Source organism: Ovis canadensis, chromosome 19 (assembly GCF_042477335.2).
Source record: "Ovis canadensis isolate MfBH-ARS-UI-01 breed Bighorn chromosome 19, ARS-UI_OviCan_v2, whole genome shotgun sequence".
Lineage (NCBI taxonomy): Eukaryota > Metazoa > Chordata > Mammalia > Artiodactyla > Bovidae > Ovis > Ovis canadensis.
In genome coordinates, this window is record NC_091263.1 from 62,812,967 (window position 1) to 62,832,897 (window position 19,931).

Below are 19,931 nucleotides of genomic sequence, written 5' to 3' on the forward strand. Positions count from 1 at the left end.
GGGCCCTAGAACGCTAGAAATAAACTCCCTTCTTGCCTTTGCATTACTATGGTGGACTTGCTCTCTTGGTCAGTTCGGAGATACGGGCTCGGTACATAACACAAATGATAAATTCTTTTGGCAGCTTTGAGCTTTCACAAGCAGGCCATTTAAGGTGGGCCAGTCCTCTAGGGATACTGCCTTAAGTTGTTAGAAACCATATCAAAATTTGGTCAAGTCACTTAGTGCAGGGGTTTGAATGGAGTCCTTCTGAATATCTTTTGCAGTTCTCAATATGCAAGCTGAATTATTAGGAGCGAAGTGTACTGATATCTCCAATTTTGCAATGCACAAAAAATTAAGACAGACTGCTATATGTATACATTAACTATCTTGTGATAAAGTAAATATAACAAATGTTACTTGTAGAATCTAGTCTGTCCTCAGTCCCCTAATAGAAATGTGAGTTCCTGGAAGGCAGGGACTTCTTCGGCATGGCACAGGGCAAGCAGTCAGTAAATACGTATTTGTGGGGGGAATACCAGCAAAGCTTTTAAAGCAAATAAACGCTCACTAACAGGAAGCATTTGTGTTCTATTGTTGCAGGCAACCCGGAAGTTCCTCAGTAGAACTGAGGCCGAGGGTGCGCGCGCATAAATAGCGCGGTCGCTCTGGCCGCTAGACGCCTCAGTTCTGTGGTAGGTCCTCCAGGCCGCCGAGCATGCGCAGGGCTGCTCCCTCTGGGATCGCTATGGCAGCGGCGTCGCGGTGGGTCGGGCCTCCGCTCTGGCGCCCGGGCAGGGGCGCCTCAGTGGCCGCGGGTACCACATCCTCTCGGGCATGAGCGGCGTCTCCCGCCGCCGCTCGCCGCCCCGCCCGCCTCTGCCGCCGCATCCCGACTGTGGGTCCGCGCCAGGATCATGCCCCTGACCGCCTACTGCTACCTGCGTGTCGTGGGCAAAGGCAGCTACGGGGAGGTGACGCTTGTGAGGCACCGGCGGGACGGCAGGCAGGTCGGCGGAGTTGGGGCCCGGCAAGGGAAGGGGGCAGGCAGGGATTCGCCGAAGGCGCCGTCCGAGGGCTGAGCCCCGCTTGTGTGAAGGGGACGCACCTCGCACCTCGGATGGTACTTCCTCAGGAAAATCGTCCCAGACCATCAAGATTAGGACAGCCCTTCCTGTCATATGCGCCCCGAACTCCCTGGCATTCTCTTTGTAGTCGTAGTTGGCTTTCTTAATCTGCACACTTTCCCCCAACTTTCCTTAGTTCCGTGAGAGCATCCATTCCCAGGACCTAAAGGCAAGTATTCCTGGCAAGTATTCCTCTTTCTTCTTTTCTCAGCTATTTGTAAGGCCTCGTCAGACAGCCATTTTGCCTTTTTGCATTTCTGTTTCTTGGGGATGGTCTTGATCCCTGCCTCCTGTACAATGTCACAAACCTCTATCCATAGTTCTTCAGGCACTCTTGTCTATCAGATCTTATACCTTGAATCTATGTGTGACTTCCACTGTATAATTGTAGGGGATTTGATTTAGGTCATACCTGAATGGTCTAGTGGTTTTCCCTATTTCTTTAATTTAAGTCTGAATTTGGCAATAAGGAGTTCATGATCTGAGCCACAATCAGCTCCCGGTCTTGTTTTTGCTGACTGTATAGAGCGTCTCCATCTTTGGTTGCAAAGAATATAATCAATTTGATTTCTGTGTTGACCATCTGGTGATGTCCATGTGTAGCATCTTCTCTTGTGTTGTTGGAAGAGAGTGTTTGCTGTGACCAGTGCGTTCTCTTGGCCAAACTGTGTTAGCCCTTTGATCAGCTTTGTTTTGTACTCCAAGGCCAAATTTGCCTGTTACTCCAGATATTTCTTGACTTCCTATTTTTGCATTCCAGTCCCCTATAATGAAAAGGACATCTTTTTTGGGTGTTAGTTGTAGAAGCTCTTGTAGGTCTTCATAGATCTGGTCAGCTTCAGCTTCTTCAGCATTATTGGTCAGGGCATAGACTTGGATTACCCTGATATTGAATGATTTGCCTTGGAAACTAAGAGAGATCATTCTGTCATTTTTGAGATTGCATCCAACTACTGCATTTCAGACTCTTGTTGACTGTGAGGGCTACTCCATTTCTTCTAAGAGATTCTTGCCCACAGTAGTAGGTATAATGGTCATCTGAGTTAAATTCACCCTTTCTGGTCCATTTTAGTTCACTGATTCCTAAAATGTTGATGTTCACTCTTGCCATCTCCTGATGCAAAAAGTCAGAATGGTTGTCTGAGGAGGCCTTACAAATAGCTGTGAAAAGAAGAGAAGTGAAAGGCAAAGGAGAAAAGGAAAGCTATACTCATTTGAACACAGAGTTCCAAAGAATATCATGGAGCGATAAAGCCTTCCTCAGCGATCAGTGCAAAGAAACAGAGGAAAACAATAGAATGGGAAAGACTAGAGATTTCTTCAAGAAAATTAGAGCTACCAAGGGAATATTTCATGCAAAGATGGACACAATAAAGGACAGAAATGGTATGGACCTAACAGAAACAGAAGATATTAAGAAGAGGTAGCAAGAATACACAGAGTGATACAAAAAGATCTTCACGACCCAGATAACCAAGATGGTGTGATCACTCACCTAGAGCCAGACATCCTGGAATGTGAAGCCAAGTGGGCCTTAGGAAGCATCACTTTGAGCAAAGCTAATGGAGGTGATGGAATTCCAGTTGAGCTCTTCCAAATCCTAAAAGATGCTGTGAAAGTGCTGCACTCAATATGCCAGCAAATTTGGATAACTCAGCAATGGCCACAGGACTGGAAAAGTTCAGTTTTCATTCCAGTTCCAAAGAAAGGCAATACCAAAGAATGCTCAAACTACTGCACAATTGCACTCATCTCACATGCTGGCAGAGTAATTCTCAAAATTCTCTAAGCTAGGCTTCAACAGTATGTGAACTGTGAACTTTCAGATGTTCAAGCTGGATTTAGAGAAGGCCGAGGAACCAGAGATCAAATTGCCAATATCTGTTGAATCATCGAAAAAGCAAGAGAGTTCCAGAAAAACATCTATTTCTGCTTTATTGACTATGCCAAAGCCTTTGACTTGTGGATCACAACAAACTGTGGAAAATTCTGAAAGAGATGGGACTGCCAGACCACCTTACCTGCCTCCTGAGTAATCTGTATGCAGGTCAAGAAGCAATAGTTAGAACTGGACATGGAACAACAGACTGGTTCCAAATTGGGAAAGGAGTACGTCAAGGCTGTATATTGTCACCCTGCTTGTTTAACTTACGTGCAGAGTACATCACGAGGTATGCCAGGCTTGATGAAGCATAGGCTGAAATCAAGATTGCCAGGAGAAATATCAATAACCTCAGATATGCAAATAATGCTACCCTTATGGCAGAAAGCAAAGAACTAAAAAGCCTCTTGATGCAAGTGAAAGAGGAGAGTGAAAAAGTTGGCTCAAAACTCAACTTTCAGAAAACTAAGATCATGGCATCTGGTCCCCTCACTTCATGGCAAATAGATGGGGAAACAGTGGAAACAGTGACACACTTTATTTTGGGGGGCCCAAAATCACTGCAGATGGTGATTGCAGCCATGAAATTAAAAGACATTTACTCCTTGGAAGAACAGTTATGACCAACCTAGACAGCATGTTTAAAAGCAGAGACATTACTTTGCCAGCAAAGGTCAGTCTAGTCAAGGCTATAGTTTTTCCAGTAGTCATGTGTGGATGTGCTGCTGCTGCTGCTAAGTTGCGTCAGCCGTGTTCGACTCTGTGTGACCCCATAGATGGCAGCCCACCGGGCTCCCCCTGGGATTCTCCAGGCAAGAACACTGGAGTGGGTTGCGATTTCCTTCTGCAGTGCATGAAAGTGAAAAGTGAAAGTGAAGTCGCTCAGTTGTGTCTGACTCTTAGTGACCCCATGGACTGCAGCCTACTAGGCTCCTCTGTCCATGGGATTTTCCAGGCAAGAATACTGGAGTGGGGTGCCATTGCCTTCTCCGGTATGAATGTGAGAGTTGGACTATAAAGAAAGCTAAGCGCTGAATAATTGATGTTTTTGAACTGTGGTATTGGAGAAGACTCTTGAGAGTCCCTTAGACTCCTCAGAGATCCAACCAAGTCCATCCTAAAGGAAATCCTGAATATTCATTGGAAAGACTGATGCTGAAGCTGAAACTTCAATACTTTGGCCACCTGATGGGAAGAACTGACTCATTTGAAAAGACCCTGATGCTGGGAAATATTGAAGGCAGAAGGAGGGGACGACAGAGGATTTGGTGGTTGGATCACGTCACCAGCTTGATGGACATGAGTTTGAGTAAGCTCCAGGAGTTGGTGATGAACAGGGAAGCCTGTTATGCTGCAGTCCATGGGGTCGCAAAGAGTCGGACACAACTGAGTGACTGAACTGAAATGATTTCTCTTTCAGTGAAGGGCCCCATACTCCATCTGACCTGGAGACCACTGAACTCTTAAAACTCAGCTTATTGCCTTTTCTCCAAACCTGCTCTCCCGGTCCCCATTTCAGGGAGTAGCACCACCAACCATCCTGTTGCCCAGGCTGGACACCTGGGAATCATTCTGGGATCCCCCTTTCCCTTCCCTCATTCCCACCACCTTATTTGTCTGTCCACTAAGCCAGCTGGCCTCTTTTCATCTCCACGGGTACCTTTCCCATCCAGGACATCATTATTTCTAGTTAAGCTGTGGCCATAGCCTCCGGCTTGTCCTCCCTGCCATTATACTTCCCCTTCTTCGATTCATCACTTTCATTACAGTCTCAATGAGCATTCTAAAACATGCCTCTAATGTTGCACTTTATCCCGGTACCCTCAGGATAATGAACCAGTTCTTATGTGGTTTATAAAAAAGATAAGCATGTAATGTATTGGGACAAATTGGGACAATTTGAAAACTGAAAGGAGGCACTATTAATAATTACACCAGGACAATGTGACTGCCCCCACACAAACTGGGAGGAGATGTCCCCATAAGTATAAGGTCCTCTTGCCTATTTTGCCTTGTTTCAGGTGCTGGTCACTCTGCCTAGAACACCAGTGCAGGCAGAAGAGATTTATTCATTGGGCAATGAGGACTGGGGATTTTTTGAGCTGAGGATGCGATATTGGCAGTAATAATAGCACGTCACATTTGAGCAGTAGTTTACATTTTGCAAAACACATTTATGGTGTTCGTTGAATAATGAATTATTTAGTATATCAGTTGATTGAGGGCAGTGTATTAGGTGCTGAAGGACATTTACTTTTTTATTTTTAAGTAAGAGTGGTTTTGGACATTGAGGATAAGTGATTTTTAGCCTTATTGGACCGTGGATCCCTTTGAGAATCTAATGCAATCCATGGACCCATTTTGTCTGCAGATATATATTCAAGTCATATTCTATGCACCTTTGTAGGAGGAACTAAGAGGTTAAAGAATCTCTTCTACGGATTTTATGATTGATTCAGTGGTATATTAATGTGGACTCATTTTTTAGCCACTAATGAAATTGTAAAATGCAGATGGAAAGTATAAATTTTTTTGTGACCCTGTACCCAGCTCTAAGTCTAACCTGTAAAAAGTATCATTAATGATAACAAATGTTTTCCCCAATTTAGTGCTTTGTGAATAATAAATAGGTTATGTTGCAGTCTCCACAAGGTTGTTTTCGAGGACACTTAGGAGACACCTTAAATATGTTTGAATCTATAATACTGTGTGTTTGTTTCCATATTGTAAAAACATGTGTTTTCTTTGCAGTATGTCATCAAAAAGCTGAACCTCCGAAATGCCTCCAGCCGAGAGCGGCGAGCTGCTGAACAGGAAGCTCAGCTCTTGTCTCAGCTGAAGCATCCCAACATTGTCACCTACAAGGAGTCGTGGGAGGGTGGGGACGGTTTGCTGTACATCGTCATGGGCTTCTGTGAAGGAGGTGATCTGTACCGAAAGCTCAAAGAGCAGAAAGGGAGGCTTCTGCCTGAGAGTCAGGTGGTGGAGTGGTTTGTTCAGATAGCCATGGCTCTGCAGGTACTGTTGGGATTCAGAGCATTTCACTTGCTCCAAGGTGACAGAAGGATGGCTGGGGGGATTTTAGGGAAATGATTCCCCAGATTTATTTATGAAAAAAAAGAAAAAACATTTAAAAACTCCCATTTATGATGACCTAGTCCCTCTTGCTTTAGCATTGGAATATTTCTGAATAAGTAAATACTATATTGAAGCAGACATGGATTTTATCTGACGGCTGGGGAAGATAGTTCTCGTTTCATTTAAATATTATAGCAAAATCCATTTTAAGGGCCCTTAATTGAGAAAAACCGATGACTTTGTTTGTTATTTGTTGGTCAGCTGTGTCATACTGAATGGTGGTTGAGCTAATTAATGTGCCTAAACTCTGGGGCTTTGGGCTTTAACTCTGCTGTGGCAGAATTAGTAGAAATGTGAAATATGTTTGTGTTTTAATATATGTATTTTCGAAAGTGAGACTGTTCATGAAATGTCACTCTGGGACTAGTCTGACTTGTCCCGAATTTACTTGTCCAATTTAAATATAAGTTTTTTCATTCTAAAATAAAAGTGATGTTGTTATAGTTGAAAACATTATTAACCTGAAGATTTCATGAGCCTGAGAGGAATGTTCATCTAATTTTGTCTAAGTTGTCTACCTTCAATGGCAGTTTGAAAGCATGCTTTTTAACTGAGTCCATATAATGCTAGGTGGTATGACTGTCAAGGCGCCAGGGAACAATTGTGAAGGAAGTTGGGCAAATTAATGCACAGAACTTAATTTCTTACTTTGGAAAGCTGTAAATTAGACCTTTTGTTTACAGACTATAAAGCAATAGTGTTTTGATGTGTAGGTAACTAAGGCTCTTTAACTTACAGAATTGTTGATGGTATATAAAAAGTCAAAAATAAGTTGACAAGTGTATTTATATTGAATACAATGTTCTTTTTCTTCAGTATTTACATGAAAAACACATCCTCCACCGAGATCTAAAAACCCAAAATGTCTTCCTGACAAGAACAAATATCATCAAAGTGGGTGACCTTGGAATTGCCCGAGTGCTTGAGAACCACTGTGACATGGCTAGCACCCTCATTGGCACACCTTACTATATGAGCCCTGAACTGTTTTCAAACAAACCCTACAACTACAAGGTAGGATTGGGCTGTTTCTACCAGCTCACCTTGTCTCTAGGGCAGTATTCATAATTTTAGAGTCCATCAGAATAGTAAGTCAGAAGAATTCTCTGTGAATTAATTTAAGGAAAATGCCTTTTTTTTTTTAAAGAGGAAAATGTAAAGAAGGCATTCTGATATTTCACCATTTACTAATTTTTTTTTTTTCTAGTCTGATGTTTGGGCTCTGGGATGCTGTGTTTATGAAATGGCCACCCTGAAGCATGCTTTCAATGCAAAAGACATGAATTCTTTAGTTTATCGGATTATTGAAGGAAAGGTAAAGAATGTTTTGGAACTAATTGTTTTTAATATATGGAGCAAGGTTAATTTAATCTAACTTTGAAAGTAGCTACTGGTAAAAGGAATAATTGGGTGGATAGTTAAGCATGGCGGGTCCCATGCGTGGGGAAGGTGGAACTATAAGAGAAGGAACTGATCTTTCCTTGATATTAATTTAAGGTGGCTGAGTGGGTCTGAAGAATTGGCTTCTTGAAAACCACAACCTTATAGCCTTAGGATGTGCAGATGCCCTGAGGCTATTGGTAGTGTCTCCTAAGTACCTTATGGGTAAATGAACCCCATTTACAACGAGTCTACTCTGTCTGAACTTGTTCCTTTGATAATCATTATAATCACTAGACAGAGTTAGTGATTATGTTACTCATGTTACTCATGTTAGAGTGACGAATCTTATATATGAATTTCATGAGGCTTGTTGCTATCTGCAGTGTCAGGCATCCACACACCTTTAAGTTTTGAGGCTGTGAATCACTTGCTGATATTAATATTACACCAAGACACATTCAATGTTTTAATTTGAAAAAAAATTTAAAAACACATAAAAAGTAAAATTTGCTTAATAATAATTCCACTAATAATAATAATAATTTCCACTTAATAATTCCACTAAAGAACCAAAAAGGAAAGGGGTGAAATTTCTCTCTTATCATCCATTTCCATTCCTTGGATATAACCGTTGGTGACCATTTGTTGCATAACCTTCCTGGCTTTCCCTGTCTTTATACAGACTTTGCTCTGGGTATGTATGTTTAAAAAAGTAACTGAAGTGAAATCAGGCTATACACACTGTTAGTACACAACCCACTTTTCTGACTTAACATATGAGGGACATCTTTCCAGGTTTGTATCTGTAAATCTTTTATTTTTTTAAAGGCTACCTGGTATTTTATTAGGAGGGTATGGGACTTCCCAGGTGGCACTAGTGGTAAAGAATCCACCTGCCAATGCAGGAGATGCAAGAGACACAGGTTTATTTTATTTTTAAAATTTATTTTTAATATAAATTTATTTATTTTAATTGGAGGCTAATTACTTTACAATATTGTATTGGTTTTGCCATACATCAACATGAATCTGCCACGGGTGCACACGAGTTCCCCATCCTGAACCCCCCTCCAGCCTCCCTCCCCATACCATCCCTCTGGGTCGTCCCAGTGCACCAGCCCCGAGCACCCTGTCTCATGCATTGATCCTGGACTGGCGATTCGTTTCACATATGGTATTAAAGATGTTTCAATTCCATTCTCCCAAATCATCCCACCCTCGCCCTCTCCCACAGAGTCAAAAAGACTGTTCTATACATCTGTGTCTCTTTTGCTATCTTGCATACAGGATTATCATTACCATCTTTCTAAATTTCATATATATGCATTAGTATACTATATTGGTGTTTTTCTTTATGGCTTACTTCACTCTGTATAATAGGCTCCAGTTTCATCCACCTCATTAGAACTGATTCAAATGTATTCTTTTTAATGGCTGAGTGTATATGTACCACAGCTTTCTTATCCATTCGTCTGCTGATGGACATCTAGGTTGCTTCCATGTCCTGGCTATTATGAACAGTGCTGCAATGAACATTGGGGTATACGTGTCTCTTTCAATTCTGGTTTCCTCAGTGTGTATGCCCGGCAGTGGGATTCCTGGTCATATGGCAGTTCTATTTCCAGTTTTTTAAGGAATCCCCACACTGTTCTCCATAGTGGCTGTACTAGTTTGTATTCCTACCAACGATGTAAGAGGGTTCTCTTTTCTCCACACCCTCTGCAGCATTTATTGCTTGTAGACTTTTGGATAGCAGCCATTCTGACTGGCGTGAAATGGAAAAACAGTGGTTAGATGCCACGAAGTAGGTGGCAGTGCCTTAACTGTATGCATGTTGTCAGGCCTGAGAGCCTCTTCCATCCTTGTCAAGGGGAGCGCTAACCCTCTCTCCTTTCATACAACATGAGACGCAGGTTTAATCTCTGGATGCGGAAGATTTCCCTGGAGTAGGAAATGGCAATTCACTGCAGTATTCTTGCCTGGGAAGTCCCATGGACAGAGGAGCCTGGTGGGCTACAGTCTGTGGGGTTGCAAAGAGTTGGACATGGCTGAGTGCACATGCACGCACGCACACACACACCCCATACTCTATTCCTCAAGTACCCTATGGATGGCCATTTACGTCACACACACGCCCCATACTCTATTCCTCAAGTACCCTATGGATGGCCATTTATGTTGTTTCCAGTCATTCACTATTACAAGAACAACACTGAAGTGGATATCCTGGCATCTAAATCTTTAGGAACTCATGCTCTTGTTTATAAAGGAGACAGTCCTCAAGTGGAATTGCTGGTTTGAAAGATAAATCGTACAACTTGCTGTTATAACCAAGATGCCAGGTCAGCTTCCTGTAAACTAATATGCTGGTTATTAACGATTTTTAAAAATGTACATTGGGAAATCTCTACTGTCTTTTACTTTTCTTAAGACTGTTAGTCATCCCTGTGGTTTGATTTCTCTTTGTAGCTGCCACCGATGCCAAAAGATTACAGCCCAGAGCTGGCAGAACTGATAAGAACTATGCTGAGCAAGAGACCTGAAGAAAGACCTTCTGTGAGGAGCATCTTGAGGCAGCCTTACATAAAGCGCCAAATATCCTTGTTTCTGGAGGCCACGAAGGCGTAAGATATTTCCCTTGGAAATAGCTGGGCTAAATAGATGGAATAAAAGAGGGTGGTTTTTATAATTTTCATGTGTGAGAATTTATGGTGAGTTTTTTAAAAACTTGAAGTAGAATTGCATGATTAAAACAAGTGTTGAGATTTGCTTAATTGGTAAACTCAGAAATGTGGAAAACCATTGGAGGAATCACTTTCGCATTCCTCTGAGAGTTCCAAAGCGTATTGAGTATGAGTCCTTTAAAAGGATGTATGTTTTACAAATCATATTAAAATGACAGATCATCTAAGAAGCCTATTACATTATGTGCTGTGTAAGATAACAGTCGCATTTAAAAAATAGTACTCAAATTTCATAGGGCTTTTATAAGGTTCCTTCTTCACTCATATAGAATTCTTTGACTTGCAGGTCCTACCTTCGCTAAATAGCTGTTCCAGGATCTAAGACTTAGAGCTGGACCAGACCTTCACAGTCTCTGCCTTTTGACTTGTTAGTTTGGAGGCAATGTTAGAGAGGCCCCAGGGAATAAAGGAGGACCATATTTTTGTTTACATTGCCTATAATTTACCACCAGCAGACCTTTGGCCTTCTGTACCTTTGGTCTTCAGGCTCTCCTTGAATTCTCCAAAGGTTTAGCTCCATTATAAAACAGTTGGGGATATTATTCCTGTAAATATTTATTCTGCAAGTGAAGGCTGAGTATACTAATCATTGTTACTTTTAAACTTGGCAAAGCAGTTGTGTGTTATTACAAACATGAAAATTGAAGATGAAAATAATGCTGGTATTTCTAACTGTGAGGCAGTTTTTCATAGATGTAAAATTTTAGAACAGTGTTATATTTACAGAAAAGTTGCAGAGATAAAGCAGAGAGCTTCTATATAACCCTCACTCAGTTCCCCTATCGACATCTATATTACCATGGTACATTTGTCAGAACCAAGAAAGCATCAGTATCTGATGTTGACTAAACTACAGACTTTATATGGCTTTCACCAGGTTTTCTACTAATGTCCTTCTTTTTGCTTTAGGATCCAGTCCAGCATACCATATTACTCCTCATCTCTCTTTAGTCAACTTGGGTCTCTGACAGTTTCTTAGTTTCTTTGTATTTCATGACCGTCATTGTTTTTGGAGATTACTGGTCAAGTGTTTTGTTGAATGCTCCCTGGTTTTTAGAAGACTCTTCTCCATAAAAGGAGCAGTTATATGGGAATTCCCTGCCAGTCCAGTGGTTAGGATTCCGGACGTCCACTGCAGGAGGCCCAGGTTCTGTCTCTTGCCGAGGAACTAAGATCTTGCAAGCTATGTCGTGTGGCCAAAAAAGAAAATAAGGAAAAAAATAAAAAAAAGAAATTCTATAAAGGAGTTGTAACATGTATGCACATTTCCTCACATATATAGAAACCTTTAAACTTCATTGTATTAATAATAACTTTTTCTTCTTTCTTCCTCATAAAGAAAAACCTCCAAAAATAATGTTAAAAATGGTGACTCTAAGTCCAAGCCTGTGGATGCAGTGGTTCCTGGAAAGCCTGAATTAAGTCATGAAGTAGCTCCTCCTCAACCACACTCTTCTGAGAGCTCCAAGACATATGTAGTGGTATGTATCTTTTTAAAGGATGTGAGTTCTAGAAATTATTAAAATGATAGGTTACCTAAGCTAGTTATTCTATGTGAAATGATTAAGTTTCATTAGATTTCTGTTAATTTTATAGTATAAAGAAGGAATACTGGGGAAGTAATCAAATGCCTATTATTAATAAAATGTTTGTGAAGTCAGTGCTGTAATAACTTTAAGAAGGTTTTTTTTTTAATTGAGGTGAAATTTATATAAAATAAAATTAACCATTTCACAGTGAACAGTTAATTGCATTCATTATAGTTACAGTACTGTGTAGCCGTCACCTCCGTCACATCATTCCAAAACAGTTTCACCACCCAGGAGGAAACCCCGTACTCATTAAGTTGTCACTGCTCATTCCCTCCTCTGTCCAGTCCCTATAAAACACCAGTGTGTCTTCTGTTTGTACGGGTTTGCCTGTTCTGAATATTTGACATAAATGGAATCATACAATATGTAAACTTTTGTATCTGGCTTCTTTCACTTAACATGTTTTTGAGGTTCATCCAGGTAGCATGTATCAATACTTCATTTATTATGTCTGAGTAGTACTCCATTGTATTGGTATACCACAATTTGTTTATCCATTCATTCACTGGTAGGTATTGGGTTGTTTTCATCTTTTGGCTATTGCTGTGAACACTTGTGTACAATATTTGTTTGAGTATCTGTTTTTAATTCTTTTGGGTATAATATCTAGGAAAGGAATTGCTGGATCATATGGTAATCCGATGTTTAACTTTTTGAGGAATGACCTTACTGTTTTTCCTTAGTGTTTCATTTTACATTTTTACCAGCAATTCCCGAGAAATCCAATTTCTCTTCAACTTCACCAACTCTTATTATTTTCTATTTTTCCAATTCTAGCCATCCTAGTGGATGTGAAGTGGTATGTTATTGTAATTTTGATTTGCCCTTGACTAATGATATAGAACTTTTTGGCCTTTTGAAAGCCTTCTTTGGAGAAATATCCATCAAGTCCTTTGCCCATTTTTTAATTGGATTTTTTTTTTTATGGTTGAGTCCTAAGAGTTCTTTCTATAGTATGAATACTAGACCCTCATTGGATATATGATTTAGAAATATCTCCTTCTGTTCTATAGGTTGTCCTTTCAATATCTTGATAGATAATATCCTCTTATGCACAATTTTCGATTTTGATGATGTCTGATATATATTTTTTCTTTTGTTGCCCATACTCATATCTAAGAATCCCTTGCCAAATCCAAGGTCATGAAGATATATGCCTGTGTTTGCTTATAGGATTTTTATAGTTTTAGCTCATATATTTACATATTGATCCATTCACAATTTTGTATTATCATAAAATATTTGTTGTTTAATTGCTAAGTTGTGTCCAACTCTTTGTGACCCCATGGACTGTAGCCCACCAGGCTCCTCTGTCCATGGGATTTCCCAAGCAAGAATACTCAAGTGGGTTGCTATTTCCTTCTCCAGGGGATTTTCCCAACCCAGGGATCGAACCTGCGTCTCCTACATATGTAATGTAAAATTTGCCATTTATACCATTTTTAACCAATTAATTTTCATTTGGTACCATGTTAAAGCATACAGTTCAGTAGTCTTAATTACATTCACAATGTTTTGCTGCCATTCACCATATCTTCCAAAACCTTTCATCATTCCAAACAGAAATGCTGTTCCCTGATGCTCCTACTCCCAAACTCCGGTAACCCTGCCAGACAGAAACCTACTTTCTGTCTCTGAATTTGCCTCATATAAATGGAATCATACACATTTTTTCCTCTATGTCTAGCTCCTAGTTTATTCCACTTAGCAAGTTTTCAAAGATTGTTCATATTGTAGCATGTTATCAGAACTGCATTCCTTTCTATGGCTTTATGATATTTCATTATATGTATACACCATATTTATTTAATCATTCACCTGCTAATGGCCATTTGGATTGTTTCATCTTTTTGCCATTGTGAATACTGCTGCTATAAACATTGGTGTAGAAATACCTGTTTGAGTCTGTACTTTTAGTTTTGGGGGCATATACCTTGGAGTGGGATTGTTGGGCCTTATGATTATTCCATGTTTAACTTCCTGAGGAACTTGCAGCACCATTTTGAGTTAAATATTTTATGTGGTGTATATAATAACTTGGAAGCATGTTTTCACTCAGGGTGAAGACAAATGTTTGTTCCAGGAGAAACCTGTAGTCCTTGGCTCCTTGAAGATACCCACAAGTCTGAAAGACTGCACGTACAAACCAGACGTAAGCAATACTGCAGACTCACCAGCCACAATCAGTAGGGTGCATATTGACATCTTACCTACAGAGAGGAGGAACTCAGTGAATGACGGCTTAGTTCAAGAGAATCCACCACAACCCCTAGATGCCTCTAATGAACTGGAAGGTAAATGTAATATTTCTCAAGTAAAGGAGATGTTGCAGGAGAACAGTAAATCCAGTGCTCTCCCTGGAAACCGAATTCCCACATCGTCCTCTCACTATGTCACGGGAGAAAGGAAAGACCCAGTGAAGCCTCTGCAGCCCCTAAACAAAGACCAAAATTTACCAAAAGACCAGGTGAGTGACATGCGCAAGGTGTTGGTTTCAGAGAGAGGATTGAGCAGTGCAGTTACAAAGATGTGGGTGGTGTTCTTGTGCTTTTAGGAAAATCTGTTATTTCCATGTAAGAGTTTACATGTAACCAAACCAAAGGATAGGACCTGAGGAATTCTTAGATCCCTTCCTTGCCCTGTTATAGGGCACTTGCAATTCTCCTGCAGTTCTGTGTTTTGTTCCATTTCTGCATCGTTCGTCTTTAGTCTTCCAAGTGAATGGGCAACTGTGGGTAGAAAGAATGCCAGGATGTGGGGTCTTAGTTCCCTGATTAGCGATTGAACCCGTGTCCCCTGAACGGGAAGGCAGTCGCTCAACCATTGGGCCACCAGGAAAGTCCCAGTCTTGTACTTTTTTTGTTAAATTCTGATTCTATTGTAAATGGAATTGTTTTCATAATTTCATTTTCATAGTGTATATTGCTTGGTACAGAAATAGTATTAATTTTTATATATTAAATTTTTATCCTATAGCCTTGCTTAACTCATTTATTGGTTTAATAACCTTTTAATAATGTAGTTCTCAGAATTTTCTGAACACAATATCACATCATCTACAAATTGAGATCCTTTTTTCTTTTTAATCTGTATTTCCTACTTTCTTTTTTCTTGTCTAATTGCCGTGGCTAGAACCTCTAGTACATTGTTGAATAAAAGTGATAAGAATTGATATTCTTGTTTTGTTCCTGATAAATGTGTTTCTTACATCAGGCTTTAGAGGGCAGGGTTTTTTATTTTGCTTGATAGAATTTCATGTCTGGCATTTCTTTTTTGTTGTTGTTATTATTATATTGTTGTTGATAACAGTGGAAGACTTTTTTAAGACCAATTGGATTTCATGGAAAAACTCCTTAATTCAGTTGAACAGTTACTCTTGTATGTGTAAGCTTTAAATATTCTACACTTAATACCAGCAGAGAAATATTTATTTCACTTTTAAGAATTCAATCACTCATTTTTTATTATCTGGGCCCTGTTGGCTCAGATGGTAAAGAATCTGCCTGCAATGCAGGAGACCGTGATTCGATCTCTAGGTTGGGAAGGTCACCTGGAGAAGTGAATGACTACCCACTCTAGTCTTCTTGCCTAGAGAATTCCATGGACAGAGGAGCCTGGTGGTCCATAGTCCATAGGGTCACTAAGAGTCAGACCCAACTGAGCGACTAACACATAACATCCTTGTTTAGCTAGCATATCACATTGTTCCTTTTTCTTTCTAAAATGTACCACATAGTGGGATTTTTGATAAAAATGTGTTGATTAAATGACATTTGATTACCAGTGTCCATCTTCTTGAAAACTTAGATATTCTGATAGTTAAAAATTAAAAATTAATGTAAGAAGCTATTTTATTTTAATGTTTGGTTTCTCAAACCAGCTATCCAAATAAAATATCAAGTCCTTGGTGATCTTTATAATTTAAAAGTTCATTTATTTTATCTTTACTACTGCTAGAAATTGCTCCTGATTTCTGAGCATCTAATATGTGCTAGATATGGTCTTAAGTATTATAGCGCCTAGTCTCCTCTAATCCTCCAGTATTCACGTGATCAATGTGAAGCATTGTACCCATTTGTAGATGAGGAAACAAAGGTTCAGGGAGATGTGACTCCATCTAAATCCAAACTCATGGTGTTTACATGGTGTTTACAGAGGACATCCACATAACTAATGTTTACCTAGGAAGTATGTGTATATTAAAAACATTTATTAGTTTTCTGAATAGAAAACCTATTAAAATTTATAAAAAGATTTTTTATTGAAGATCAGAAGTTTCAGGTTATAACAATCTGAGTAACTGAAAAAATTATTTTTAGTTGGGAAAAGAGAAGAAAACCCAGAATACGTAGATAACTGATGCCAGCATTTTGTCTTTGCCTATCAACACTGAAAATAAGCATTCATTTTGAGAAAGACAGTTCCTGCTTTCATTTTTAATTTTAAAAATAGAGATGGAGGGTTTGACCGTTTAGGAGTTCAAAAGACTGTTTCTACTTTTCTACTATTCTACTTTGGTTTTTTTGTTTGTTTGTTTATTTCATTTTTCTATTTTTAAGGATCAAGTTGCTGGTGAATGTGTTACAGGAAAACAGAACAGAATCCACCGAGCTTTACAGCCACACAGCTCTGGGTCTGAACCTTCCCAGTCTCGACAGCGGCGGCAGAAGAAAAGAGAACACGCTGAGCACAGTGGGGAAAAGAGACAGGTCAGCAGAGATCTTTTTGGAATAAGTCACTGTGCTTCCTCTTGTGAAACACATTTCTATTTAGAATGATTTGCCCAAAAGGTACATACAAAATCTGAGGAACATACAGAGAAAGGTAGAAATGCTAAGTATTAATTATTAAATGTCAGTGAGTTGGAAGCAAAGTAAGAATTTTACCTTCTCCAGCAAGGGTGGACAGTTCATTTTGAGAGTTAAAGGAACAGGCCAACAAAGATAAATCTCTGATTCCTCCTATGTCATGTTAGTGAATAGTTTCTCCCTCAACCTCTGCATGAGATTGTGTCACCCTCTCATTTCTGGAAGTAACTTTCACAGGCACCCTCTCTGTATGGTTTCTTAAGTGGTCATTCACTTTTGGCTGAGTTTCTTTCCCGCCAAAATTCAATGTACCCATAGGCGACCTTTGCAGGTGGATAGTATATGAAATTTATAATCTCCCCCCCTTTGTTAATTATTTAAGTTCCAAGAGAGTCCGCCTTGCCTTTTGCCTTCTCTTCCCAATGTTGGAAAGATGGAATGCACATCAACACAAAAAGATGCTGAAAACCAAAGTAGAGTGGTCACCGGATCTGCGGACAATTCGAGGGGCAGTGAGATAGCATCATCAAAGGTTTGTGAGAGTATATGTTGGATTTTTTTTAAAAAGACCTTATTATAAAGCTTTTTGGTAAAATAAACCCTGCTTATATTGTGAAGTTTTATATGAAAATATCTTAGGTCTGCTTTTTGCCAGACACTGGAAAGTGCAAATTTGTGATTCTCAACAGAAACTTTCATTGAACTGGACAGATTCTATCATTCCAGAGCTGGTCCCGTCTAGTTAATTAAGGAGACCAAGTAGATTCTGAGTGTAGGAAAGCAGAATTCCCATTTCCCCTTAGACAGATGAGTTCTTCCTAGAAACGAGGGCTCTGATCATCCTAGCAAGTAGTTGTAACCCTGATGTGAACTAGTTTCAAGTGGACACTCCAGACTTCCCTTCACGGAAGTAGTCCAGTGGTTCAGAATTAGCCTGCCAATGTGGGGGACATGGATCCGATCCCTGGTCTGGGAAGATTCCACATGCCATAGGGCAGCTAAGCCTGTGTGCCACAACTGCTGAAGCCCGTGCACCTCTGTGTCACAGCAGTTGAAGCCTGTGGGCCCTAGAACCTGTGCTCTGCAACAAGAGAAGCCGCCGCAGTGAGAAGCCCGTGTAACACAGCCAGAGAGTAGCCCCCGCTCACTGCAGCTAGAGGGAAGCCCGCACAGCAGTGGGGGCCCATCACAGCCAAAGGTGCATACGTATATGAGTCAGTTTTAAAAATGAAAACAAGGGACACTCCTTAAGGGTTTGTGCTGTGCTCTCTCCTGTATTGCCAGACGATATGTCCTATATTGCAGGTGTTATAAGAAGAGTGAATAGGGAAAACTTCCCTGGTGGTCCAGTGGTTACGACTCCACACGTCCAATGCAGGGCGTGTGGCTTTGATTCCTGTTCAGGGAACTTAGATCCTGCATGCTGTGTGGTGTGGCCCCAGAAAAGGAAAAAGAATAGTGAGTAGGAATGGAAGTAACTCGTACTTTCTTTAAAAGGACCGACCATTATCAGCAAGAGAGAGGAGGCGACTGAAGCAGTCACAGGAAGAGATCTTCCCCTCAGGTAAAGTTATTCTGTTTCCGTCATCTAATGGAGGCTGTTGGTGTGGCTCACAGACACAGCACTGGACTGATTGTGAGGCGTTAGGAATTTCTAGTATCAGTAATCCATTTGGGAAACCAATTCAGAAGAATTTTTGAAATTTCCTAGTCAAGCCTTTTAAAAATGAGCATAGTATTATTGGATCTGGAACTTGTGTTATTAAAAGGAAGAAGGATACTAAAAAGAGAGCAAGAGGGCTTTGAATGGCAGTAACGCCTGGGAAATTTCAGACAGGAAAGCAATCAAGCGAGAGTTTAATTTGTTTCCATGTTTAGAGTCTGTTGGTCAAGGAAGTGCTCTCTTCTCAGGAACAGAGAGAGGAAGCCAGGAGAATGGTGCTGCCCTGGGCTGAGGGCTGCGATTATTCTTATTGCTGTTATCTAAAGACAACATATTCTAGCAGTTTCCATTTATTGAATGCTGACAGTGTCTCAAACATTATGGTAAGCATTTTGAGGGCATTTTCTCATTTCATATTTTTCAGTTGAGGAGACTGAGGGTCAGAGGGGTTAAGTAACTTGTCCAAAGTCACAGCACTTACAGACCTGGAGCTGAGATTTGAGCTGAGGTGTCCCCAGCACCAGAATGATGATGACTATGCTGTCTGAGTTCCTTTAGGCTGGCCCTTGCTGGGGTATCTTCCATACCCCAGTACAAAGTGCTCTTCTGTTGAGGCCAGTCCACCACAAAGAACTGCTGGGGGTGGTCACTTTTTTCAGGCCCTATAGTGAGGAGAGCTTCTCTGGGCCCAGCGGGACCAGCGAAACCACAGGAAGACCACCTCAGCCCTGCTCGAAGGACGTCTTCCGACTGCAGTGTTGCTCAGGTACATTACATAGTCCCAAGGGAAAAGGTGGACATGTCTACATCTGGCAAGCCTACTATGGCAATCCTCATATGTGCCAGCTCTACTTCTGGAACAGTGCTACTTAAGTTACATCTTTCACGGTTCCTCTAATAGAGAAAAGAACCGATCAATAATAATTAAAATAATTTATTTTGCTTCATTAAGGGTTTGAAGTTTTCAGGCACTCTTGTAAACACCTGGCAGCCTAGTTAATGTCTTTCATAGGTAGTCTTTTAAATTAAACTTCCAAATGGCTTCCACTCGGCAACACTTTACTTATACTGCTCTGTTAATATACCAAACGACCTGGCCAGATTTTAGTCTCGCTAGCTGATTCTTCCTTTGTTTCCCTTTTGTGTTGAAGTACCTTAGTTTTTGGCCGAGGGATGATATAGGAGCACCATCTGGTGGCAGAATGTGTAATTGCAAGGTGTTCAACCCACATTCACTTTTCTGTGTGATAATTCATACCCTGAGAATAGTTATTCAATTTTCTGTATTCCAGTTTTTGACATTATTTCTAGGAGCATATAATTATTTTTTTAAAAAAGGAAACTTCCTGTCCTTTAATGATTTTTGTTTTTCCTTTAACAATCGTCTATGATTTAGTTGTTTCATTAATTAAGATAGTCCTCTCTGTTTTCCAAAGTTGTAACATTTGTGTATAATTATATCTGGTAATCCTTTTAAACATTTAACAAAGAGTCTCATATGTGAGCAAACTGAGGTTACTTTTAATTTAAGTGGCATTCTGTCTTGTTTAAATACTAACATTCCTTATGGTACCAGCCCTCTGCTTAAAAGTTGAAACACCAGAATTGTTTG

General features: G+C 40.3%; 1 protein-coding gene and 1 non-coding gene across 11 annotated transcripts in view; one reads left to right on the forward strand and one right to left on the reverse strand.

The window, feature by feature from the left end:
* Positions 1-603: 603 nt before the first annotated feature.
* NEK4 (NIMA related kinase 4) overlaps positions 604-19,931 on the forward strand; it is a 29,024-nt gene continuing 9,696 nt past the window's right edge. For 3 of the 10 annotated variants that reach the window (XM_069562537.1, XM_069562539.1, XM_069562538.1), the window contains exons 1-11: positions 604-992; positions 5,743-6,009; positions 6,946-7,143; positions 7,337-7,444; positions 9,982-10,136; positions 11,596-11,737; positions 13,908-14,315; positions 16,408-16,557; positions 17,039-17,188; positions 18,154-18,220; positions 18,979-19,085. In XM_069562537.1, coding sequence (XP_069418638.1) covers positions 900-992; positions 5,743-6,009; positions 6,946-7,143; positions 7,337-7,444; positions 9,982-10,136; positions 11,596-11,737; positions 13,908-14,315; positions 16,408-16,557; positions 17,039-17,188; positions 18,154-18,220; positions 18,979-19,085 — 1,845 coding nt within the window. In that variant the 5' untranslated portion in view covers positions 604-899. Of the gene's footprint in view, positions 993-5,742; positions 6,010-6,945; positions 7,144-7,336; positions 7,445-9,981; positions 10,137-11,595; positions 11,738-13,907; positions 14,316-16,407; positions 16,558-17,038; positions 17,189-18,153; positions 18,221-18,978; positions 19,086-19,931 lie in introns of those variants that run through there. The other 7 variants (XM_069562542.1, XM_069562544.1, XM_069562543.1 and 4 more) reach the window with 4 other exon arrangements.
* LOC138424969 (U6atac minor spliceosomal RNA) lies at positions 9,291-9,416 on the reverse strand. Its single transcript, XR_011251060.1, has one exon. It is a non-coding gene; the product is annotated as a U6atac minor spliceosomal RNA (small nuclear RNA).